The following is a 26,570-nucleotide window of genomic DNA, read 5'->3' as shown; positions in this document are numbered from 1 at the left end:
AATTCTTTTCCAGGAAGATGCCAGAACCAAATGAATTATCTGCTAACCACAGGTGTATGTGCTTTCCACAAGGAATGGCTTTATTAAAAAATAAAATATGACTAGATAATTATTCATTGTGTTGCCCATCAGGCACAGAGGTGCATTTGTATTTTCTTTTACAAAAACCATGGGGGAAGAACAGGCTTCACTGGCCTTCTGGAATTCAGGCACAGCAATTAGTTTCTGTGTACATGTCTCTGTTCACACACAAAACTTTTGGCATGGCACGGAAGTTTCAACTAGAACCTTTGTGGTTAACAAAACCTCATTTGCTTCTGTGGAAAACCAAGTATCCAGGTAGAGCAATTACTTTAATGCAAGATCATTAGATGTGGGTTGGCTTGGGGTTGTTTTTTCCTCCTTCCCTCCAGCTAGATCTTCACTACACAGGCTCTCTTTTACTAATCCAGATGGTTTTGGGTAGCCAGGACTAAGTGCCATGCCTGTTTCTGAGGTATAGCCCAGCCAAGCAATTTTTCATTCTCAATGTATTGTCTGCTGTCCATTACTTCAGCTCTCGGCAGGAATTTCTGATGTGCAAACAGTCATTAGAGAACTTGTTCACGTAAGATACAGTATGTCACAATTTCTAGAAACCTTCAAGCAGCCCACTATAATCAGGTGGTCATGTTTTCCTAGGACAAACAAGCCTGTTCAGACTTTGTCCTGTGGAATTTCAGGTTGTTTGTACTGTAATCAGAGGTTCTGTTCACTGGACATTTCTGTCCTTTAGCATGTTATGGCCACCCCTACCTCCATCCCTAATTACAGCCAGACTAGAACTCAAATAGAGTTAGAAGTAAATTTTCAATGTCATTCTCTGTAGCTCCCTTCTACCATTTTTTGACCTTACATGAAAGTCTAGCACTAGTGTTTGAAAGATGCAGGTTAATCAGGGAAACTTCAATATTGTTTACAGAACATCTCAGGTCATTTTAGTGCTGTTTTAATCTCAGTTCTCTCAGAAGCCTGGCAGGCTCTCTTCACATTCATGTGTGCTAAGACAAAGGAGCAACAAACCATTCCACTGTGGGTCAGCAAGTGTAACACTTGCAATTACTGCACAACACTGTATTTTTACCTGGGACACAGAACTGAGAGCAGACTGGATCTTTAAATAAATCCAAGTGCTTATACACCAACATGTCTAATTACATGACATAAGCTTAGAGGCATCTTCAGATACTGAATCTAGAATACTAACTAAATTCATAGCTAAATCCAGCCATTTTTAATGTCTGTTGCTTAGATATTTAATTGCCTTTTGGAAATACTTTCTCTTTTATTGAAAAATGACATAATAGACTCTGAGCAAAATGCTTTAGCCTTTTTGTTTTGGTTTGCACCCCTCTTCCCCATTCATGAAGTATATTGGTAGAGATATTTCAAGCAAAACTTTCCAACTGTAAGTTTTGTGGTCTCCCATCTCTTTGTTCCTGGCAAACTACATTTCAAGGCATGCAGTATGCTGTAAAAGGTTAATTTCTGTTGTCAGCCAGGCAATGAGATATTTGTGATACATTAATCTTCATAAATTAAGTGTTTGAATATGTCTGTCCCCTCCTCTGTTTCAGTCTACATTTTGGTTTACTAGCTGCTGTTAACACAATACTGGCCATTTAATCTCGATGGTTCACCCATGACTTCAGCCTTTCTTATGTGTAGCACCCTTTTTCCAAACAGCTCTGAAGCAGATCATCCCAAGTGGTTGGTGGAGGCTAAACTGAGTTCTGTGAGTCTGACTGAGCCAGGTCACTCACACGTGCTAGGCCAGAATAAGAATGTCACTACAGAAGGTTGCTACAAACTCAAAATGCATTTCAGCAGCAGTTTCAAGCAGATGTGCTAAGTAAGCCATTTTTAAGCAACTGCTTGTTTGCCTTTGTTTCTCTGGCAATAGGAGATTTTCCAATTTTTTGTTCCCTCAAGCTCTTGGGTTAATCAGTCCCTATGTTGGAATATACAGAGCACTAGGATCAGGTCTTCCCAGCAGCCTCACAGGCTTTCAAAGGCATGAGGACAGGTGAGATAAAAATGTTAGATACATCCTCCCTGCTGAATGGCACTTAACAACTGTGCATAAGTGCACTTGCAGCAATTCAGGACAAAAAGGGGAGTTACCCCTCTATAGGCAATTTGTGCCAGCCAGCAGGCAACTTCCACAGTGCAACCCTCATCACAGTGCAGCGGTCTTTGGCAAAGCAGGGAGTGCACTTCTAGCCCTGTGTAAGCCAGGGCTAGATATTGGAAAGGAAAAAAAGAGGGTCTCTGCTGTGCACTAAGTGCTCTTGAAGAGAGGTGCAGCCAAAATAATCTAGATGCATTAGAAACCCCAACATACAGAAGTGAATCTAGATGCATTAGAAACCCCAACATACAGAAGTGAATTTAGGAATCCTAAGCAGAACAGCACTAGAACATGGCTGTCATTTTGTTAAAACCAGCCTTCAGCATGTGTCAAAGACCATTCTAGTTCAGGGAGCATTCAGTCAACTCCAACTTGCTGCACAACAGGTCTGTTCAGAACTCATTAGCCTGAACAGCCACACCATGCAAGACAGAAGCTTCTTTCTCCTATGCCTCAGCTATACTATCATTCATTCCTGGGGTTATCCCAATAGAAATGAGGGCAGTGAAAAAGGATGTTCAGGTTGTAGCTGTGTAACTTTTACCAGCTGTCTTATCAGGGAAGCCAACAAGCTTGCAGGTGAGGGATACTGAAAACTTATAAAATACATGGGAGAATAGAGACCTTTCTGCCAGTCAGCTTGATGGAGCTAAAAAGGGTAAACAATAGTAGAAGTTCCTTATTACACTGTATATCAAAAATTCATTGAACAGGAAGCCTGGTGGCAGGGCAGACCTCAACACCCAATGCACTATGGATGCATGTGCACTGAAGTCAAGGAAGTATGCTTTCTCTCTTTTATAGAGCTCCATGAAAACACCTCCTTTCACTCAGTGCAAGTCAAAAGGATCTGTTTCTTTCTGCACTCCTACACTACTGTAGTGCTCAGAAAAGTCTTTATTCATCCTTGTTTATTTTTTAGAAAATCCCTACAGATCTAGATGTTTAAATGAAGCATTAGTTACATGGAATATGTGCCTTTAAAGTCCAGAAGCTGCAGGATATACTGCAAAGGTGGGTTGGGGCCAGGAGTGACCCAGTGACCTCTGCAGGAGATGCTGGTATGGCTGTGAGGCACTGGTGGGGCAGCAGCAATCATGATCCAACCTTCTCAACATAATTGGCAGGATAGAGTCCAACTTGACCACTGAGAAGTCGGCCTTTGCACCAGCCCTGCTCATCTTCCTCACTAATCTTCATTAGTTCTTCACCTAAAAGTAAGAACAGTCATTAAGAGGCAGCCTTGAGAAAGCTAGCATGGCATTTTACCCACCCAAGATGACTTTATAAAAAACAAGACTATTGGTCTCAATCATCACACTCTTCTCCCCTTATCAACACCCTAATCATAATGCATAATTTAATCGAAGCCAGATTCACTGATCTCTTCAGTATTTATACTCAGTACTATTACCTTGGCCAAGGAACTTAAACAGACCTTCACTTCTTCTATTCAGCATCAGAAATCTTTTGGCCCTATAGTTCTCTGCCTGCTTTTCTCTCCCTAAGGAACATGCCTACAAACCAGAGTGATCAGACTGATCTGAGACATTTTTTTCTTAGTGGCTCCTCTGATAGGCAAGTGGGAAGGAAATTCAAGAAGCTGCTAAGCTCTGGCTGGTAGGACCCAAAATGTCTGTTCCATGATGGAGTGTCTGGTTTGGCCAGTAAGGCATGAGATCAACTGATTTCTCAGACTATGACCAGGAAAGACCTTTAACATTCCCACATCAACTTTGGGAGGGGCAGAAAGATCCCCTCCTCAACCAATAGTCATACTTCTGCCAGAGAGGGAGGTCTGACTGCATCAATAGGCACATCCCACATTGGCAGAGTCTCAGAAAGTCACTGCTGTTCCTTAATGGTATGTGTTGCTCAGAGCTGATTCAAAAAGGAGATGACTACAGCTAATAAGTCATACCCCATTTCATCTGCTGAGTGGAAAGAAAGAACAAAGTCAAGTTCTAGAGCACCCATATTGCAGGATATTTTAAAGCAACAAGTTAATGTTAGGAAGTTTACTAGTATGGTAACACTGCAGCACAGATATTGGCCTCAGGCACAAGGCCCTGCTACTGAAGGACTTCAGTGACTTCCAGTGGGTGTATTTTGGAGAGCTATAGCACAGAGATACCATGTAAAACTCAAAACAAGCAAGATCAGAGACACTCCCAAGATCATGATGTCCACTTGAAGATGAGAGGAGGGCACATGAAAACTTAAATTTAACTAAAGGAAGAAAAGGGGACAGGTCTGTTTGCTCCAGCGCTCAATCCTCTGCTGCAGGCCAGGATCTCCATTCATGAGATACCCATTCTGAGCAACAGTTTGCATAGCTGTTTTTTTCCCAGCTGACCTCTGCCTTCAGTAGTACATGTCAGTCAGGTGAGCTTCTCCAAAAATATCTATCTTCACATTATTTGAAAAGACAATCCAGAACAGCCGTGTAATTTTTCTATCAATGGTGCAAGGGAGAAACATTTAATAAAGGTTCAAGACACAATTCAGAATAAATGCCCTAAGAAGAGGCAGGGGTCTGCTCTCCCTGGACTCTGACCAAGGCCTAGGCAGTCTCTTGCCATGTGGCCTCACTACCTTGTGGTCTAGAAAAAGCTGGATTTCCCACTGTGTCATCCACCTTGAAGGAGCTGGCAGTGGTCAGACCAAGGGAAGAATAAAGGTCAGTTTTCAAGTGGACATCCAATTCTTACAGAGTGTTGCAATCATTCATTGAGCCCAAGTGAGGACAGTGGAAGGTTAGTAAGAGATTAGTGCTTCTGTACCTGCTTTAAAGCTCAGCTCATCAGCCTCCTGTCCCGTGTAATCATAGAGTGCTCGTACCCGTACACCTGGTACCTTTAGGTCTTCCTCATGCCCATTGGCATCCAGGCACTTCTTGGGAGTGTCCTCATCTGACCACTCTGAAATGTCTTCCTTCCCTCCGCTGTGTGCGTGGAAGGTGAGAGGGGACAAGATGGTTGTTAGTGGATTGATCTTTCACCAACCTTCTCCTGAATCATGCACCACCCTGACTCCCCCTGAGACTGCTCTGCTATAGGACAGGGTGCAAGAGGCCCAAAAGTCAAGCAAGGGCAAACAGGGAAGAGAGATCCCAGAAGATAATAGATTTTGTTGAGAGCACCCTAGCATTAGAACCCTGAGGGCCAGGAGGATAACTCACTGTCAAAGTATTTTTACACACACACACACACACACACACTCTTCATGACCTCCTCCTACTCTAGCAGACCTTCTTATATGAGGAAGGCCAGTCCTAACTGGACAGCCTGGCTGCATCCAGAGTTATTCCAGCCAAGAATAAGACAGAGAGGAAAAGCTGTGTTTTGCATCCTGACAAGATGTCTGGAATTATGTTTTCCAAGTCAGGGACAAGAGCAGAGGGGAAGAGCAGCAGAGGACAGACGCCTGGAACCCAAAAAACCCTGCAGAGGCTATGTTCCATACTAATTTCACATTGGTTGGTGCCTTCAGGGTGTCATAGAAGAGACTGTTCTGCTCCTCTTGATAGGAAAACCTGTAGATTGGCAAATAGGGCCCTTGAATCCAATTGACTGTGAAATACAGTTAGTGGCCTTGAAAAATCTCTATATCCCCATTCTTCTCTGCTCAGTTCACTTCTTCTTCTCCGCTCAGCCAGAGTCTATCTTTTAAAGCAGGACAGCTACTGTTACAGTAGGATGAGTCTGTGCTGCTTCTCCCTGTTCTCCAGGCTTGCCTCCTGGCAAGGGAAGCAGCTATACTCAAACTTGTCAGGTACTGCTCAGCACCATACCAGGGAAAAACAATAAGAATTTGTTACTTTCATTTAGGAAACCACACAACCCCCAACTTTTCTCATCCTGTCTGGGAGGAAGAACTGGGGAAATGCATGCCAGAATCAGACAGCACTAGTCAGGACTGGGCTAAATCTTTTCACTAGAAGGATCTTTACCAGGAAAGCATTTTGTGAGGCAGAATGTGCTAGACAAAAAATCCCAAAAAACCCTACAAAACAAACCCAAAACCAAACAGCTACCCTAAACAGCATTTTCTACATGGCCTTTTTCCAGAATGCCACAGGTAAGGCCATGGGCAAGAGACAGGAAATTAAAGAAGAGATTACTCTTTATCAACCCAACTCATTCATGACCCTAGGCAGGACTGTACTTTTCCTAACATGATATATCCCAGAATTCAGCCTTTACCTTGTCTGCAGAGGGGTCTGTGAGACAACACCATCTCGTGTAGGCAAAATGCTGGTCAGTGTGACATCATCAGGCATCTTGCCACTCTTCTCCTTCTTGGTGATTTGCCTTTGTGTTTCAAGGGACCATTCCTGTCCAGGGAAAACCAGTAACACCATCAAAGCCACTCAGATAGAAATACTCTGTGCATCTTTTCTACCCAATACAGAACAACAGAAGACCAGGTGGTACTTCAGTAGCAGCTGAAGTGGTCAGCTCAACAGCCTTGCTGGTATAGCAGGCTCATTTCTGTTGAATCCCAAGCTGCAACAAGAGAGGTTGTGAGAAAATCATCACAGAAAGCTGTCCCACAGTCCTGAGCACCACTTCCTGTTCTCTGACCTTGCAGTTGGATGGCTGGAGTATAGCTTGGCAGCCTGCGTGTGCCCCTTTGGGCAGCAGACACCTTGCAACACAACAATTTCAGAAGAGCCCAACATCCTGAGCCTGCTGAGCAAAGACATGGTCTTTCCAACACAAGACTAGCAATGGCCAGTTTCAGCTGAGCAGCTAATTGTTTGGAAATAGCATTACCAGAGTCTAGAATGCTGCCCCACCTCAAACTGAGGCCAATTCATCGCCATGCCCGGTCCATGAGTGTTGCGCCACCACTTCAGGTCCTCCTGGTTGTCTGCAGCCATGATGACTTGGTGGAGATCCCGATACAATGCATGAAAGCTACAACCAGAACAGACAGAACCACCAGTAATCAAATCCCTCAGCAATTTCCCAAAAGCCAAGTAGGAAGGAAAAGATTAACCTCATGCACAATTACATAGCATCCTCAATCCCACAGGATTGAGCATCACCTAATCAGCCCTAGGAAAACACAGCCTTCCTTTCTGGAGAGTCAGCCTGGCAAACGGGACGGGCTTGTTTGGTGTGGCAGTGCCTAACAAGTGCCAGCACAGCTCATTAAGTGAGCACTGAAATAACTTGGCACAGTCACACACATGGACAGGGAGGTGGCTCAGATTTGTTGTCTATACCATAAAGGGGGCAGAGAAGATTTTTGGCTGCGCCTGTTACCCCTGTGTAACCTCTGCTTAGGGCAACTCGTGGGCATTACTTCACAAAAGGTCTCTCTACTAAGGGCAAAACGGGAATGGAATAACCATCAATACTAGACAGCAACAGAGCTACTACATTCCTTGGCCTGGGATTACATACATAGCTACATGAAGCTTTTCATAGGATAGAAGTACACACACAGGACAGTACTGGAGAGTAGTGAAAAAGAAAGGGTTCAAAGGCAGAAAATCCTCTTTGGGAAGCCTGGTGCTGCCTACAATCACAGACCCCAGCACTTGTCACTCTACAGAGACCAAATGCCAATTCTAATATACACTTGAAAGGGGAAGAAGTGCGATCTGCCTGATGCAAGCAGCTTCCAGAGACCAGAACTGGCACCCCTCATCAGAGCCTAAGCACTCCAGGCTGGCAGGATTCCCCTCTGCATTGGGGCCAGTACCTTTCACTGGTGGAGAGGTTGAGATGCTGGTGCAGATTCAGAAGCATCTCCTTGAAGAAGCACAATCGCTTGCGCTCTGCCTCCTGACAGCCCTCAAACACTTGCTCCATGTCCTCCATGTAGCGGGGATTGTAGCGATTCAATTCTTCCAGCATCTTCTCATACTGATCCTTGCACTGTAGCAGGAACACAGCAATGGTGAGATGTGTTGCCCTGATGGCAAAGAAGTAACAACCCTCCCTACTCTGGCTTGGGACTGATAAATTTTCCCCCCTGCACTGTTGAAAAAATACACCAAAGAATTAAGAAATCCTACAGCTGATGTGTCAGTCCATTGCTCTCCTAATATTCTTGCAAGTTCCCTGGTTTTCCTTACTACTCTCTTTCATACAGGACCTTCCACACTTTCCCTCCTGTGAAGGGACAAATCAGGTATTTTTGGTAGCCAGGTCTTCAGCTCTACAGGTTCCACTCCCTGCGCCAAATCCCCTACACTTGTTTCCTTTTTTATTTAAATTCATTTATAAATTAGGATCTTGCATAACTCCAAAGACCAAGATCTTAGTTACTGAAGTCTCAGTCTAGCTCACTAAAACCTCAGATGATGGGATTTCACATCTTCTTACAGGCTTCAGCTAAGTAATTTCACGGAGGGACATTCCCACCAATGCTTTTCCTTGAAAGAAGTGTCCTTGTGACCCCCATCCATAGAACACACACACCCCCACACACACCTTCTCAGCCTCCTGAGTGCACTTCTCTACACGCTCCTGCAACTTGCGCATCTGCTCCTGGGAGACAGACGAGTCTGCCTTGGCATGGTTCTCCCTTGTATGGGCTGTTTTCTCCTCCTTCCGGGCTGCATGATAGTTTTTCTTAGAAGTCTCCACCTGCAGGAGAAGGGATGCAGAAAAAGCTGTGATCCTGCCCACATTGATCCTCCAATACTCAGAGGAGGCATGTTAATATTTGTTAGAGTCTGCAGCAACCTAACAAGAATGCCAGTTCAACATTCAGTAAACAATGCCTCAGTGGGAGTGGTACCTTCAAATGATCTCTTTTTCAGTGCTCACCTGCTGCGCAGGAATACAAAACCTGTTGCCAAAGTCTTCCCATATGGGAAGGAAGTTATAAAACCACAAGAACATGAGATCCTCGAGAGATCCATCCCTCTCTGGGAATTCTCTGCTACTCTGGCTAACCTAGTTTGTTTGTCCAGTGGCTCTTGAAATCAGGCAGTCAGCTCAACTACCCTTATCTCTCTTTCCTCATTCACACTTTGCTTACATCTTTCATCTTCTTCACCCAGGGTTTCTGGGCTTTGCGGAACCCATCCTCTGCATCCTTTGTTTCCTTGAAGCCTCCAATCATCTGCTTGTGGTAGGCCTCCTTCTGCCAGGCCTTGATCTTATCGGAATCTTCACCAGCCAGGTGGTTCCGCACAGCCAAGTGAATTTCACTCAGTTTGTCTGCAGCTGTCAGGAAGGCATGCCAGGCCTTTTCCAGAGTACCATACTGTGGACCTGCAGGAACAAGCACCAGAGAGACTCTTATACCTACTGCCCACAGAAGGGAATGCAAAATCTCTTCCTCTTACATCTACCAGTAATCTCTTCCTCTTATATCTACCAGTATGGAGTCACTTTCTCATCCAACAATTCAGCACTGACTGGTCTCCACAGTTCCACCAGGCAGCATCTAGACTGGCTGGTAGACCTGGATGAGATAGGGATTTCTTTGGGCAGCTTCAACTGTCCCAGACGGTGCCTGCTAGGAGAAGGTTTCTGTAGGAAAAATTCTCTTCCCAAATCTGGCTTAGGCTTCAGAGCGGAGAGCAACATTAATTCATGTCTGAGGCTAGGCTTCTGTTCCACAGACCAGCAGGTCCTTTGGGACATCTGTCCCATTGTTTCCTGTTACTTTGTGAGACACTATCAGTTTGAACACACTGCCACTAAATCACAACGTTAGTAGTTATTCTCAGACTGGAGGAGAAGACAGCTAAGCCATCCTTAAAGGGGGTATCTCCAGCTTGATTTAAGACATGGACTGCCCAAGGACTTGCCAAACTAAGCACAAAGTTTTTTTATTTTTAATAACCATGCACATGGCAAGAGAATACATCTCCAAGTGAATCAGAGGACTCACTCAAAAACAGGCAAATACACAAAAAAGACACCCAAGAAAGTTACCCCCTTCCTGGGGAAGGGAAGCCTGTCCCTCAAGGAAACAACGTCACCTCAGTAAAAGATAGCACTCAAAGAGGGGAATGAAATGATTGCTTCCTGTTCCCAGTCTGATATGCCAACTTTACCTCTCTCCACATTGGTCCTCCACTTACGGGACCATTCTGTTAGCTGCTGGGCATAGTTCTTCTCTATCTTGGCTCGCTCCTGGAAGCAGGAGATAAGGTCATTGCAGAGCCGGTAGCCATCATCCACACGTTTCACTGTCCGCTTGTAGTTCCCAGCCTGAAACGTCACACAGCATTATCCTTTAGACCGTACTGACTTTCACATTCCTACAGTACACACAAGAGCAGGTCCATCATTGCACAGGGAGGGAACATGGGTCCTTCTGAAGCATCTGCGCTCAGACCCTCCTCTGGCAGTCTCAGGCAGACACAACACTGGAGGGAAGAAGCTGAGATGCTTTGCTTGCTTCTCTCACAGCTCAGATCAATGTCAGCTGAACAAGGAACTCTCATTCCACAGTATCTATGGAAGAAAGACTCACTACTCCCTGCAGTAACACACAGCATAGCACTGAACCTTCCCACAGCTCCTCCCTTCCACTCCTCAAGGGCAACATGTCACCACAGACCTGGAACTCAACCCAATTCCAGTGGGTGGTAAGATGACACTCCTACCTCCCTCACATTCCAATTATCCTTCCTTACCTCCCAGAAACTGCCCCCAGGAGCCTCCCCGCCAGCATCATCTTCTGATGACATCACCCTTTTTTTCTTGCAGCAGAGAATGTTTGCAGATTTCAGTTAACCTGAGAAGAGAGAAAAGTGATTTCCATCATAGCACTTGGCTGAGCCTTTGCAGACAGCATAGTTCTCCGTGGCTCTTGGAGCTGGAGGAGCCCAACTTGCTGCCCTTCAGTCAAGTAGTGTCATCAGTACTACTCTAGCTGCAGATGGCAAGGTCCAGCAAAGATGCCTAGGGCTGAACTGGCCTCCTCCCTCCCTGCAGACAAGAGGCCTCCTTGGCAGGCCTGTAACACATTGGGAAAGGATGTTGTAGAAGACAATCTTGCCAGCCTTGGCTGTGCAGATATCAGACATGCTCATGAATCCAACACTCTTCAGCAGCACCAAATACTTCTGCAGAGATTCTGTTCTTAACCAAAGCCCTGGAGAGGGTAACAGAAACTGAGGTAGCTAAAGCTATTTAAAATCTGCCTTGAAAGACTTTATTTAAAGTCTTGTGTCAATGGAGATGACTCCAGCTTCCCAGTGTGACTCAGGATTACAGGATTACAACTGACTGGGGAAAACAAGGCTGAGCAGTCAGCAGGCAGGCATGTCTTGAATGGGGAGGAGCCCTATAAGCTGCCCACCAGCTGAACTGGGCTTGAGCAGAAGTACAGAAATGTTCTGGGGCATACCCAGCCAAACGGCAGCACAGCACACATGCCTGTTACCCATCAGCACTGCTTCCCTAGAAACATCCCTGCACAGCTGCTCTTTTCACTACACTCACTGCATTAGGCTCAAAATCTAGATTGGAAGGTAAAAGGTTCCTGTCATTCTCTGCTGTCTCAGAACTTCTGCCCACTTCCCTGTGCACTGCCAGTTTGTTCCTGATGTGGTATGGAGCCATGAATTTCTTGGGGAGAGGTTCAGGGTTGTTCTTGTGCAAGAATGAGAGAAGGAGTAACAGGACCCAAGACCAGTCACTTGCTGACAAACCCAGTTCTTTTCAGACGAGCCCAGGTTAATGCAGCATGCATGGCCTTTGCTGCCACTTCTCCTCTTGCACATTCCTAGTTATAAAAAGCTTCCCTCACACCCCAGAGAGGTATCTGCTCATTCTGCCAGCCCACAGAGCACACAGCAGAGAAGAAGATCAGGTCAAGAGTCCACATCTCCCACCTCATGCAAATCCTTCTTGGTGGCGTGAGCCGCATAGTGAAGCGCCCCAACCCAGACTTCAGAAATTTCCCACATTTAGCTATGTTTGCCCAGTGTCATCCCATGGAGTGTGTCAGAAGTGTATTAGTGCTGTTCCTCTGGCCTTCTTCAGAAGGCTGGAAATGAAATCCAGTCACTGAAGCAGGTTGTTAAATGGGATATGACATCCAGGTACACAAACCTTGAAAAATTAATTCCTCCACCATGTCATCAGCTGTCCCTGTCCTCCCTCCCCACATTTGTCATCTGACTGCAAAGCCATCCTACAGCCTCCAGGGCATGGAACTCTACTCCTGGCCCCAGTAACTACATACCTGAAAGCTGAAAGCGAGACGCTGCTGCAGAGGAGCAGTGGGAAGCTGGCAAGTGTGTCTCAAGCTCTTCAGACTATAAAAAGACTGGAGGAGACAGAGATGGACATGGTCAGACACTCCTTTGCAGGGATGATGCCTGTTCTGATGCACACAAAGGGGTGTGTGTCCCTTTTCTACCAGCTACTTAGGAGGGGCACCCTCTGATATAGCAGCTGCACCCACTGTGCCTCCCGAGATGCCATGTTCCAGCACGTAGGAGAGATGCCAAATCCTTGTGTCACAAGATCTAGCCCCAGAGAGAGTTAAAATAGAAACACTGGGGTGGCTGACAGCACTGTGCAGGAAAGGCAGCATCACAACAGCTGAGCACAGGGAACGACTTGGGCCAGAAAGACCTAAAATAAGCACCCAGGCACCCCACATGGGGCCTGCTTCCCCTCACTGGACAGTGTCCATTTTAGCAAACCCCACCGCCTTCATGCCCTTGATGCGTACACTTTAACACAAAGCTGCCTTTGGAACAAAGAGAGAAGGACACACACATACCTTCTCCAGTCTCTTTTACTAAAGACGAAGACTTATACACAAGTCAAAGAACTTGATAACTCTACATAAAGAAAAAAAGAAAAAGCCACCAAGTCACCAAAATGCATATTCTGGTCTACAGTTCCTTTAGTACAAGAGCACCTAGCACTGCACTGGTAGAATGTGGCCCTCTAGCAGGAGAGCTTTTTTGTCCCTTGCTTCTGTAGGCTGTTCCCATCTCATTCTCAGAAATATCTTATTTTGCTGTATGGTACAGGTAATGGTATGGTATGGTATGGTACAGCCTTCCACAGAGCAAAGAGAAGTAAAAGGTGTGCAGAAGCTAAGAAAAGCCAGGACACAACAAGATATTTTTGTTTATCTCACATTTACATCCCTGGGGATTCACCTCAATCTAAAAAGTTTATTTATTTAAAAAAAAAAAAAAAAACCCAGACAAAAATAACAAAAAACCTCAACTACAGACAAGCAAAAAAAAAATCCCTTCTCAGTCACCAGCATGCACTCAGCTGAGGCTGGTTTCTACTCTCAGGGCAGCTGAGAGTAGAAACCACAAAACATGGAAGTGGGATCTTTAGCCAGATGATAAGACCATTATTGAGAAGAAATGAAAGAAGGTAGGGAAACTGAAGGAAGGAAAGAAAAGCAGACTGGGTTATTGCAAACTATTGACTTTTGGTGAGGAAGGGGAAGGCAAGAGGTTGAGGGGGAAGAGTTGTGACTCTGAGTCGTCCAGGTCACTGGATTAAAGGTTATGGCTTTCCTGTAGTCCCTGATAAAACCAGACTAAACATTCCTGAAATTGCTATGATTAAAAAAAAACTTTGTGAAGGTATGTAAAAGTGTATTTAAAACCCATCCTTTCTTTCTTTCTTTCTCCTGATGAAGACATAGATCAATGATACATGACACATGAATGCTGTATCACTTTTTCCACGCTACTCCCCCGTCCCCACTTTATCAGGAAGCAATGAATCACAAACATGCCTTCCATCTCTTCTTTCCAATTCAGGCTGACTACATGGCACTATAATTTGGGGGGTAAATGTGGAAAGCTGTTGTATAGCAGTATATGCTTGTTCATTTGAGGGACAGTCAGGCTAAGCAAACATCCCAAACCCTGAATCCATTCTTTCTGCAGTTTCCATGTTAGAATTTGAGTCACATCTGCTTGCTTTCTCAGGAGTCACAAACTCAAATAAGCAGATTTACTATCACTAACAGGCTCTGAAATATAATAGTAGCTGTGCTAGATCAGACTAAGGTTTATCATGGCCTCATAGCCTTTCAGACAGCAGCCAAAAGGAGGTACCTTCCCTCACTTTGACAACAGAGCAAGCATACATGATGCCTCCCTGCATGCTCTCCAAGCCTCTAACCACTTGCTGACAGGAACTTCCCTGAGCTGGATGTGCCACCTATGAATGAGCACTCAACAGATTTCTCTTCCATTAATTTCTTCAACCTACTTTTGAATTCATATGATTTTGCAGCATCTGTAATATCATATGCCAAAGCATGCCACAGCTTAAGGCTTTACTGAAGTCATCAGCACAGTAGCTGGGGGGAAAATACAATGAAGTGATATTTCTACAGACTAATCTCCATGACCTGAGTAAGCAGTCAGTTGAGTACATATTTCCATAGCAGTTGTAAAGCCTTTATAAAAATCCAGAAAAATCCAGCTTGGTAGAAGCAAAAAGGTCAAAGAACAAGAAGGACCCTTTCCTGCTGGGCTTTTTCTGGACTTTACATACTTCATGAGTCCAGAAGAGTCAGTCAGCAGATCAAATTGGATCTGCATGCAGACATAGGGAAGGTACTTAGTACCGCACAGAGGGGCAGAAAAGAACAGCTGCTGCTGTCACCCTGAGTGAGCCCTGGATGAGCAAGTAGATTGCCAGTCCACCCCTTCATGCCGATCTATTCCTGAAACACCACATGGTGTCAGCCACTAAGTGTTTGAGACCAGGGAAAACCCAAGTTCAACGGGAAGAGTAAATGTATGTGCCAAAGCCTGGACGTTGTTTTACAGCAAAGTAAAGATGACAGGGATACCTCATGGACAGCCTGATTTAGCAAGAGCCACCAAATGATTCAGGAGGGCTGGCAGAGCCTGTACAGTATGAGCAATGTAGCTGGCGTTATATTGAATCGACTACAGTTTTGGAGTCTTGTATGTAGGCCAGTACCATATACAAGACTCCTCCTGATGCCACTGCCACCTCTGCTAAGAGGAGGCTATCTAGCAAATCATATTTGCAGGGCAAAGGAATGTTTATGCCTACCTTCCCACCTTTGTTTATCAGCTCTCACAGTTAAGAGCTACTTAAGACCTCACAGCAGCTCCTGCAAGATAAGGTCTCTGAAGAAGAAGGAAAGAGTGACTACACTGTCATTCATTTCACACCTCCAGAGGATTAATGGATAAAGGCATCACAGACACCACTTCAAGCAGCAACATCAGGCAAACCAAACCATGCAAATGACAACTACAAGTATTTCTGCTTGCTGTGTTAGAAAAGATACCTCCCTTCTTCTCCCACATACCTGCTCTCACTTAGGAGCCAACATAATTATTAGGCCACACCTGCTATCAACTCCCTATTAAGTTATCAAAAAATGCTTCTTGTCCTTTAACTGCAGAAAGATGGAATGGCTCATGACTGTCTCACTGGTAATGAGCTCCACTCAGGAAAATACCTGAGGCCTCATTGTGATAGAGCTGTTTCTACCTTTAAGCCATGTTGTTATTCTCACTCGTGATCCAGTCAGGGACGTGTCTCAGACCACACATCCCTGCCCTCAGACCAAGGTGTCAGGCTAAAACATTCCCTTTCAAAAACATGTGAAACCCATTATGCATTGTAGGGTGTACCTTGTTGCTTCATGCTTTCACAGCATCTGTGCAACAGGGTCCTGATCCACAAAGAAAACTTCTAGATCCAAAAGTAATAATAGCTGTTGTCCATTGAAAGCTTTCCCTCAGGGGGTAAACCACAGAAATTCTCTTCCACCTATACCACATTCCCGTTCTTCCAGCCTCCAAATGCCCAAGGCACCACTTCTATGCATTGCTTGACTGCCTCCTGAGAATCCTTATGAGCAACCGTTTTCCTAAGTTCCCCAAGATCAAACCTCTGAACTCTACAAGGGCTCAAAGGGCTGCAGTCCTGCAGGAATTCATCCACACAAACAAAGCTTGTATATTGCACCAGACAAGGTGCTCTGCTCCTTGCTTCTGCTCAACTCCTCTTCCCTTTCCCAACTACAACAGCAATTGCTGGATACAGACACATGTAGGAATAAATTGAGTAATATTTATCTAGTAAGTGAGGCTTTGGGGAAGACACATTTTTATTGTGGATCAATTTCTATATAGGTGCTAAAGCCAAGCTAAGCAAAAGTTTTAATCCGTAATCGGTTGCTACTAACTAATTTCCACCTCAAGACAACTACCACCAGAAAGGAGGAATTTGATACTTTTTGCAACCAATTTGTTTGATTCCCTGGTCATTCTTCTGTACAGCACTACAAGGCATTATTTTCCCTCCAAAAACACTGGCACTCTAGTACAGGTTGCAGATAAATGTTTCAATCTGAACAATCCAACTACACAAAATGGCAGCCCCCCTTCCCTTACAGCATGAAATCCCTTTTTTTTTTTCCTTCTAACTTGTCAGAATGAAACTAGAGAGCCGAAGCCAGGAGGTTCCATGTCACTCCAGCAGTGTAACAAACTCGATTGCTGTTGGTACAGCAGAGCTAGGAAGGTCCCCAACAGAGAGAATGAAATGGGGCATGGGACAGGGTGTCCTTTCCAGACTCCCCAGCTCTGTGTCCTCTCCACTGCCATTATGTAGGAGGTCTGGTATTTATAGGCAGACACTCACCTTTCTGAAGAGGGGACAGTTCTTGTCTACTGCTAGAAAGAACACCAAGTAACACAAAGATCCCCCAAAAATTCCCTTAGAGGTATTTATCTTATTGCAGTGTCATGCCCTCAGCAGTCACCTGACTGGGAAAGGGACTAAGCCAGTGTTTCCCAGCCTCTCCCTAAGGACTGAAGCCTGCCAGAGCTGTCTAATACAGTTTCAGGCAAGATTTCAGTTTCAGCTCATTTCTCCAGCCAGGGAAAGGTCAGAGAGACAGCAGGCAGAACAGTAACTACACACAGAGGTCACTAACAGAAGCCCATCTCCCAGCCTATGATTCTCTAGAGATCATGTGGCTGTCCACCAGCAAAATTCTCAACGATTATACCAAAATACTAAAACACAGACGAGATTGAAGAGCTGACCCCCTGAGTCCAGACCACAGCTTCTTCAGCTTAGTCTTCACATTCAGATCAAGTTAATGTACTGATGACAGGCATTCCCCATATGCCACCCCAAGCTGTTTTCAAAGTGTTCATGCAGAACTCAATCCTTTCTACTATTAGCTATTCCCTGTCAGCAGCCAAGGCTACAGGCCAGGCTTCTACTAATACACTGCTGCTGATCTAGGGGTTAAGATTCCCGGCTGACATAGCTTTACCAGACAGAAACTGTTTTACCAAGAAAAAGAAAAAAATCTGCTTTTATTTCCAATATGATGTAGAGGATCTTTAACATTACAGGAAAACAGATCTATTCTGGTTAACATGACAGTATGAGACAATGTTAATGAAGGAATGTAGTGGGCTATCAAGGTAAATGTTACATTTTTTCTGAGTTGTTCTTTTTATTAAAAAAAAAAAAAAAATCACAATCTCAAATACAGAGCTGAAGGAGGGAAAAAGCCAGCAGCGAACCATTGTGTACCATACTCAAACAGGGCAATAGGCTATGTTAATTTTTATTCCAAATGGTTGCTGGTATAATTTAAACATGTATGTTGTGTCTATATGTTTAGCAGCTGCAGCTGACTTCTTAGTAAAAAGCCACACATACAAGTTACCAGGAACAGCACTACCCTAGCTGCTTTCTTAGACCTGTTAACAGCATCATTGCTGTTCCACTCCTTAGTCACAGAATGCCCACTTTCCAGCTCTCACACTCCCTCTCTTACCACTCTCTTAGGGCAATGTTTTAACCCAGGCAGATATGGAGAACCTGTAATTGCTACTGTCCCACTCCCTGGCCTCTTCACTTGTTTGCTTCTACGCTTGATATTTCCCAGGGTACTTCCCACCCTGCTGCATCAGTCTCTGCAAGCAAACACCAAACACATGCAGTTCCCTTTTCATCAGATAGGACCCCAAACAACTGAAAGTTCTTTCTTCCTAAATCACTGATAAACAGGTGTTTAAAGCTCTGGTAAAAGCTAGTATATCCCTCCTTAACAGTCTCAATCCACACTGAATGCAAACATTTTCCAGGATTTAATCTACATCTTACCTGGTAATGTTCTTTTCTGCATTTAATAACTGGTAAAATCAATAGTCCATTCTGTAACATAGTTGCCTGGAACTTTAAGTAAAGATAAGTTATTGCAGTAGCAGGTTGGACCAGTCTATCCTCTCCAACTAGGCTTGGAATAAGAAGTTTGCTTTGTTTGGATCTTTATGTGAACAACACTTATCCAAACAGAATAAAATGCCCTGGACTCATCTAACCCTGAGTAAAGAAGGCAGAAGCAATAGGAAGTGGTGAGCAGGGATGTTTGCTGTGGTTGTGGATGGGGAGTGGGTAGGGGGGAAACTCCAGTAAGTTCCTGTCACTGGAATATTCTCCTGTGATTGAATCACCTTGCAAAGCCAAGAGCAGGGATCAAGTTTACATGAATGCATTAGAAGTCCTAAGGAAGCAGATTGCCCTCAATGCAATCAAACTTTGTGGGAGCCACAAGCCAATTAGCTCCATTCTAACAATGAGCTTCTGGAGGTTTCTTGCTTCACTAGACTGCACAGCAGTCAGAAATCTCCAGCCTTCTCTGCTACCTTCTCCCACCTGGAAGCCACAGTGAGTTTTTAACTCATTTGTAGTTCTGGAGCTTCTGGGTTTCCTTTACCAACAGTTGTATTTTCCACTGGCTGCTTTTTGAGAAAGGGGAATGGGAGATAAGAGTTGGAAGAAATTTGTCCTTCAGACCAAATGTGTGACAATCATGGTAAATTATTTCAAAGTACTGCATTTCTATATCTATGGCTGCATCAAATAGATTTCTGGTTTTACATGGTAAAAGCTGATTTACTAGAACTGCTCATTATGTGAATACTTTCCTTCCAAATATTCATATAATGGAGACAAAAACATTGAAGATCATCCTCAAGGCATTTCTGAAGTTCATCCAGTTCCCTGAAGAGTTTTGAGTCCCAAACAGTGAGTAGAAGGGAGTGCAACCAACTCCTTGACTTGAGAGCTGAGTAAGATAAAACTGAGTGCTAGGGCATCTCTCATGGTAAAGAGGAATGAGGGTAAGGCATCATACCCATTGCTTCTGTTCCAGGTGTGACCAGTTCCTCCACTTTGACAGCAAGGCTCTTTTTTCACCTTTTGTTACCAGAGCTAGGTTTATTCTGCAGGAAAATCTAAACAGCATAAAAACAACTGCAAATTAAGGCAGATTACAATACATAAGAACTGGGAGGACTGCAGAGTAGCTTTTACACAGAGTCATTTTGCATTTTTTATGGGACCAGATGTGAAAAGAATGCATCCTTTGCTCTGTGGACTGGAGAGAACTTATATTCCCTTTGTAGCATCTCCTGGTTCAAGAAGAGTTTGGCAGATCAGCCACTTTGGAGGTACTCCACTTCCAAACATGTTCATACACCTTTCTGACAGATTTCCCAGAGATACAGGTAACAAGGTTGAAGTAGGAAAGCCATTAGGAACTGGCCTGCTCTGTGGAGATTCATACTTCATTGAATATTAGAATGGTTTTGGTTGGAAGGGACCACAAAGATCATATACTTCCATGCCCATCTCCATGGGCTTGGATGCCACCCATTAGACCAGGCTGTTCAAAACTCCATCCAACCTGGCCTTGAATACTACCAGGGATGGGGCATCCACAACTTCCCTGGGCAACCTGTTCTAGCAATACTTTACTTAAAGAATTTCTTCATTACATCTAATCTAAATTTCTCCTCTAGTTTAAAAGCATTCCCCCTTGTCTGATCACCATCTGCCCATGCAAAAAGTTGCTCTCCCTCCTCATATAAGCTCCTTTTAAGTACTGAAAGGCTGAAATTCTTCTACTGAAAGGCCACAAATACTTCACACATTCTTCTTGAAGTTCATTGCCCTGCATGTCATGGAGCAGCTTTTATCTACTTTCATAGTATCTGCACAGAATCTGCTCCTTAGTATCCGTAGTGCCTCTTAAAATAAGTTTTTGGATCTCAGGCTGAAAAACAGAACTGTTAACACTTCAGAACAGAACTATTAGCACTTCATATCCTAAATTTTATTCAGAATACTTTAGGACAACACAGGCAAACAGGGCAGTCAGCCCAAAGTGCACACGTGACAGGATAGATTTTAATGTTCAGCATCACTGGAATGTCAGTTGCTTTCTCAGTCCACTGCCCAAAGGAATGATTTCAGTTTCTGGTCCTCAAGATTCAACCTGACATGTGAGGGAAGAACACTGGAAGGCTTTTTAAAAAACCACAAGCACAACAAAGCAATCCAGTGAGCTTTATTTCCCTGCAAGGCTTCCTGAAGCAGCTCAAAACCCTAGCTGTTTGCTTGCATTGGAGTAGAAGCCTGCTGGAGTCAACAGCAAGGTTTCCCATGGGTTACCATAGCTCACCAGTCCTTGTCCAAGGCAGAGCTGACTGAAAACATCAAGAAGCAGAAGTAAATACTTTCAATCATTCAAGGAGTCAAATATGCTACATCTTCTCTCAGTCATCCATGAAAGCTTCTTGCCCTTGTCAGAAAAAGCAGCAAGGCCACTTCAGAGCTCTGCACAGCAGTACTGCAGCTGGTGCAGCTCAGCACCCTCAGGAGTGGGAGAAGTTTGGCTCAGCAGCAGGGGTACTGTACTGAGGCATGGCAGGAAGCTACTACCAATAGCAAATCATCTGTAGGTGACTGAAAGGACTATGTCCCTGAGAGCCAAGGAGGCAAGTACTGTGTCTTCCTGCAAACAGGAGAGACACAGCATGGGCGAGCTCACAGTAGGGACAGGACTGAGGAGGCTGAAGGGTTGCCAGCACTGTTACTTATGGGTTGCCTGCAGCAATTCTAACTCCTCTAGCCTGGAAAAACTTGGTTGCAATAAATAGAGTCCTACCACAGTCACCTATTAAGAGAGCATAAAATCCCATACAAACCTAATGCCTCTGGATCCAGGCCCCCGGTACCATGGAGATCTCTCACATGCCTTTTCAACAAACTACAGTGCCCAGTGACAATCACTAGATTTAACACACAAATTCCAACTATCCCAAGTCTGAAAGGCTCATTCCCATCGTCCCATTCACAGCAAGAAGAATCCAGTGAAGGCTCAAACATGATTAGGATGCCAGTCACATTTACTGCCTTATAGCGGTGCCCAGCTACTGGAGACCAATGTACCATCATTGAAACAAAGCTGGATGATTACAGCAGAGAATGCACCAGGTTCTTTGCACAACATTTTCCTTTGTGCTGCTGGAAAAATTTGTGCCCAAACAGTCAAGAGTGCATTTTGATGTTAAATTATAGCGATCACCATGCTGCAGGATAGTGGCAAAAAGCTACCACTTGAACAGCTTCTTAACTGCTTCAAGGATGCCAAGTTCTTTTTTAATTCTTCAAAGAGCAAAATCCTAAATTCTTTGTGGAAACTTCTAGGTACAGCAGTCACTGTTTTCTGACCCATTCACTCAAGTCTTAGACTAAATATTAAGGCTTTTTAAAAATCTATCTGTCACAGTTGCCTCTCACAGAGTACCCTCTACACCCATCACACTGAGTAACTAGCGATAAAACAGCTTGCCTGATCACAAAGTCTGTTTTAAAAAGATAAGAGCTCCTTAAAGGGCTTAAACAGCTCTCGTATTGTTCAGGCATTTCCCCATGAACTCTCAAGAGCAGCCCAAATTCACAGATCACTGATCAGCTGATGGCAAAAATAGAGGCAGTTTATTAATGCTCTCTGATCAAGAGTATAGCTTTTTCCACTCGGGCTATAAGCAGATACTTTTAGCTTTTGTTCAAACCCTGGATGCTAGCCATGACACAGACCAAACAGTTCAAACAACAACTGAATAATCTCCAGCCCTTGAGATGGCCAGAATAAAGAATATACAGTGTTTGCCATGCTTGCTGATATCATGAGTTCTGACAGAAGCTCACATCACCCCGTTGTGGTGGTAAAGGCATTCTTACAGCTTTGCATCTCCTAAGAAGTCCCATTATTGTATTACTGTGTGTGTATATATATATAGTATTACATAATCATATAATATATATACACATAATATATATGTATATTATGTATATATATTATTGTATTATATATATATATATGCATGCATGTGTGTAAATATACATTGATTCTCTAATACATATTTATTTTCTTTTTGTTGTAAATTTATGAGCATCCAGGGAAAGCCCAGAAGATTCAGGCTAGGTCCACAAAAACCTAAAATGACTAAAAACACCAATCATTATCCTGTGAAGAAATTAATTTGGGTCCATAAAATTTTCAGGCTTTTATGACTTGGTTACACACATAGTCTGCCAGTGACCTGCAGCATTTTGGTGCAGTGCAGCCACACACAAGCCTATTCACTTGTTGACATTTGATAATAGAGTTCCAGGTGGGCAGTTGTTCTCACCCATATACATAGATGATACACTCAGGTTACTGCTTTTTTCAGCCTGAGAAGAAGACAGTCTTCACCTGAACAAGTGCAGGCAAGCCAAAGAAGCTCAAACATACAGATCAGAAGAAAAAAATTAAAAAGCCAGTAAAGCAATACAATGGACCAGGCACAAAACAGGGAAGGCAGCAGGCAGCTGATCAAGCTCACACATTCATTCTGTTCCAAGCTGCAACTCAAAGGACAATCTAGTAAATATTTTAGGGAACTTCTAGAGAAATACCACTGATTACACAAAACACTATCAAAGCAGACTCCATCTCACACAAAGCATATTGTGGACTTCAGGGAAAGGTGAATCCTTGCATGAAAGAATGTGCCCAGTTACGCAACTCATGGGGAGAAGCTCCACTTTGACTCCACCCAAAGACCAGCTCACACCTGGAGCACGGAGTATCTGGACCCTGTCATTTTAGCCCACACACTGCAGTTGTGCATTCTGCTCTCATTCCTTCCCGAGAATGACTTGAGTCACCCACTGTAAGGCTTAGTGACACTTCAATGTCAGGGTGGAGTGGGAGGCTCTGCTTGGGTTCTGTACTGCAATCAATTACCATCGTATCAGAAATTCCTTTGTGTGAATTAGACCAGCAGCTGATTTGAAGGAGAGAGAAGTTCACTTCCAGTTTCAGGAAGTAGGGAGCACCAGTTCTATAAGGTGGGTCAAAGAGTGAACAAAAAGGCTAGACTACTTCCTAGGGCCAGGAACAAGGGTCTGGCGGTGGTCAGCTAACCTCAACCTCGCCCGTCCCACCAAGCCCTGAGCCTTCTTGCATACCTGAAGAACTGAAGCAAGGAAAGAACACATAGTTGGCACAGAAAGTGGTGGAACAGGTTAATGCGTTTGGGCCACGCTAGCTTCACTTATCGATAGCTTTGCAGAGACCTTGGAACACTCCTCCCATGCCCAGTGACAAATCAGACTGTCTTCTCAAGCGCTGGATATTCAGGCCCACTAATACCCTCCCTGTTTATCAGCTTTCTCCTGCCCTAGTCTGGAGAGGACACAGTAACCCCAGCAGCCTGCCAGGGGCCCGGTGACACAGCCACAGGCAGCATCCCTGGTGCCCGTCCCTCGCCCTCCCCTCACTGCTGTGGGCAGCCAGAAGAGAGGAGGAGGACGAATAAGGACAGAACTGTCCCATCTGCCGAACTTCTCCATTCAGCTGCCCAGAGTACGGCTCACAGACCGGCAACAAGGACACCGGAGACAAGGGACTGCAGCCCCGCGAGCCTGGGCCCCGGCGCGGCCCCTTTCCCAGGGGGTCCTGGGAAGCCGCTTTAACCCCACTCTCCACAGCGCTGCCAGCGCCCGCGGCTCCGGTTTCAGAGTGGGAAGCGGCTCTGCGCGGATCCGGCACAAAGAGGCCCCTGTCCCCGCGGCGGAGCGGAGGCGCGGGCTCCAGAGGGAGGGAGGGAGGGGGAGCCTCGGCAGCCCCCAGTGACGGGGCGGCGGCAGCGGGCCGGCCCCGGGAGGCCGGCGGCGGGGCACCCGGCGAAGCTTAGGAACGCAAAGGGAGCGAAACTCTGGCAAGAGCTTCTCCAGCCCCTCGCGAACAACCCGCCGGGACCGCAGCCCTGACGCCCTTCCCAGCCCCGCGCGCCGCCGCTCCCGCACCTACCGGGGGTCTCCGCTGCGCCTCCAGACGAACCGCACCGAGCCGCCTCCCAGTCCCCTCCTGCCCACAGCCAGCGCCCAGCCGGGTACCGCCTCCCCCACCCGCCCCCTTTCCATGAGGAAACTTTTCCCTCGCAGTTGCCAGCGCGTCCCAAGACGCGCTGCCCGCCGCGAGAAGGCGGCGACGGGACCAGGACGGGCTCCGCCGCCAGGGCCGCCAGGACCCCCGGCACCCCACGGGGCACAGGACCAAAAGGCGCCGGGCCCGGGAGAGCGGAGCCCGCAGCAGTGACCCCGCCGCTTACCTCGCAGGCGGCGTGGCACGGCGGAACGCGCGGCGGGCAGCGGCCACCTAGGGGAGGGACTGGTTGAGCCCTCCCCCTATTTCAACCGCGGGACTCGGGGGTCCTGCCCCGCCTCCAGCAGCGCCCGCGGGGCGGGCCCAGGCTCGGGGTGTTCCGATGGCAGCGACGGGGCAGCTTCGGCGTAGCTCCCGCCTCCCCGCCCCCGCCGCCCGGCCCTTGATCCAATTAACGGGAGTGGGCTCTGCCCAGGCAGGTGGGGTTGGAGGAGGGTGTGGGGAGGGCAGCGTCGGTTCCTGTCGTCGTTCCACCCTGCCTCCACATTGGGAAGGGCCTGCAGTCGTGGGGTGAGGAGGGGGCTGAGGGAAGTCTCCCTGGCCGGGATCCCCTTCGTGGCGGGGGCGGGAGGGAGGCAGTTCTGGGAGCTGCCCTGAGTTCGGCTCCTGTCCGTGAGTTCGTTCATCTGTGTGCTGTACCGGGCAGATGACCTGTAGGGCCCGGAGCTTACCTGGTGTTGGAGGAGGAGGTTCCCCAAGGCTGGCTTCCACCCAAGTGAAGTGCTGTGGTCTCGCTTGTGAGAGGGGTGTGGGTCACTCTCCCTGGGCTTAGAGGGTGGCATCACCTCAGTTCGCCTTGGTATTCATCTTTCTCTTTTAGCCCGATATTGCTAACTGGTTTCAGTTACTCTTCCATTTCTCTGAAAATCTCTATCTGAATAATCGGAACCTCATCTTTAAGTCCCCGAGTGCAATTTCTCTTGAGGCCGGGCTTGTACAAGGAGCACTATGAGACCTTGCTGGCCCGCCTCCTCTTGACTGCTTCCAAGTGACTTGGGACACAATTCCAAGGCCCAGCTGTGGGTTTGTAGTGATGTTTATTCAATTGGTCGAAAAAGGAAAGACTGAAGAGCCTTGCAGAAGGGAGAGAGGAAAGACCATGCCATAAATCTTCCACTTCTCTGGAGTACTTGGGTATTTTTACAAGTGCCCTAGATTTCATAAGAGCCAGAAAATAACTGTGCTGATGCCCTTCACATACAGTGAAATTCTGTGTTAGAAAGTGGATATTAGAAAACATTCCACTTAATTTCTTCTGAGACCAATCCTCTGTTCACTTTTACCAGCATGGGGTCCCTGGAAGATGGACACCCGACAGGTCATTGCTTATCATGGGTGTCACTATGAGTATCCTTTAAAGAAGTGAAGAAAGATGCTTGTCTTGTCCTCAAAGTTAATAACAGTTGAGAGTATAAGCAACAACATTGTCTTTTACTAAAACAAAACTGAACCGTATTCTTTGGCTTAGATACTCCCTAATTCAATTAAGATCTGAGTTTTTGATTTCCATTATCAAATTAATGTACATTAATGAAGGTCAAAAAAGGTAAACTCCTGTCATCCATTAATAGTCTATATGCAGTGTTTGCCCTTGTTATGTTTGCATACTGATTTCTATATCGATATCCCATGTGCATCTAAGATAGCGTGTCTAAGATGCTGCCCGTGTGGGACTTGGCCACCACCAATACTGATTGCAAGGTGAGAGTATTAAATAGCATGGCTGTTACAATCCTGTCTTCCAAGGCTGAAATGGCTTGGAGAAGATATGGTGCTTGGGTAAACGAGGCCATAATGGTAGTGATCTTTTTGTTCATTTTCCTGGTATGGGCAGCTTAGCAATGGTCATGGAAGAGAAAGAGGTCAAACAGCATGATATTTACTCCTTCATCTCTAGGGTTTTATATTTTATTTTACTTTTTCATGAAATACAGGCTTGTTTTCATATGCATGGCAAACTCTAGTTGCTCTAATGATATATACATCAGTATATATAATTTATATATTTGTATATGATTATACATTTGTATATAATTGTATATTTAGTTAAAGCAGCCAAAATTATTCATGCTTTAAACAAAGATCCTGGAAACAAGGAGGCAGAACACCTAATGGTATTACTAAT

General features: G+C 45.5%; 2 protein-coding genes across 9 annotated transcripts in view; one reads left to right on the top strand and one right to left on the bottom strand.

Annotated features, from left to right (window-relative positions):
* DDB2 (damage specific DNA binding protein 2) overlaps positions 1–26,570 on the top strand; it is a 49,696-nt gene that overhangs the window by 7,562 nt on the left and 15,564 nt on the right. The window lies entirely within an intron of this gene.
* PACSIN3 (protein kinase C and casein kinase substrate in neurons 3) lies at positions 56–24,762 on the bottom strand. 7 transcript variants are annotated; one of them, XM_077180085.1, is made up of 14 exons: positions 19,298–19,428; positions 18,265–18,336; positions 12,887–12,947; positions 12,341–12,424; positions 10,785–10,885; positions 10,200–10,356; positions 9,173–9,408; positions 8,620–8,775; positions 7,886–8,061; positions 6,972–7,092; positions 6,376–6,506; positions 5,640–5,705; positions 4,954–5,114; positions 56–3,381 (listed from the first exon to the last, which is right to left on the bottom strand). In XM_077180085.1, exons 5-14 carry the CDS (start codon positions 10,836–10,838, stop codon positions 3,266–3,268), a joined length of 1,374 nt encoding a protein of 457 aa, XP_077036200.1. In that variant the 5' UTR covers positions 10,839–10,885; positions 12,341–12,424; positions 12,887–12,947; positions 18,265–18,336; positions 19,298–19,428; the 3' UTR covers positions 56–3,265. The 7 variants fall into 7 exon arrangements, with proteins under 7 accessions (XP_077036200.1, XP_054490248.1, XP_077036202.1 ...); XM_054634273.2 differs by lacking the exons at positions 18,265–18,336; positions 19,298–19,428 and adding an exon at positions 24,612–24,761; XM_077180087.1 differs by lacking the exon at positions 12,887–12,947.

Source organism: Agelaius phoeniceus, chromosome 6, assembly GCF_051311805.1.
Source record: "Agelaius phoeniceus isolate bAgePho1 chromosome 6, bAgePho1.hap1, whole genome shotgun sequence".
NCBI lineage: Eukaryota > Metazoa > Chordata > Aves > Passeriformes > Icteridae > Agelaius > Agelaius phoeniceus.
Note: the sequence above shows the minus strand (reverse complement) of the source record. Positions and strands in the feature narration are given on the sequence as shown.

What these genes read in the sequence shown, in the direction of transcription:
- PACSIN3 (XM_054634274.2), bottom strand. Translation starts at nt 10,838, where the DNA reads ATGTCATCAGAAGATGATGCTGGCGGGGAGGCTCCTGGGGGCAGTTTC. An exon ending in GCACTCAGGAGGCTGAGAAG is followed by an intron (nt 8,062 to 8,619) that starts GTGTGTGTGGGG and finishes TTCCTGCTACAG; the next exon opens with TGCAAGGATCAGTATGAGAA. An exon ending in AAGGCACCAACCAATGTGAA is followed by an intron (nt 5,115 to 5,639) that starts ATTAGTATGGAA and finishes CCACGCACACAG; the next exon opens with CGGAGGGAAGGAAGACATTT.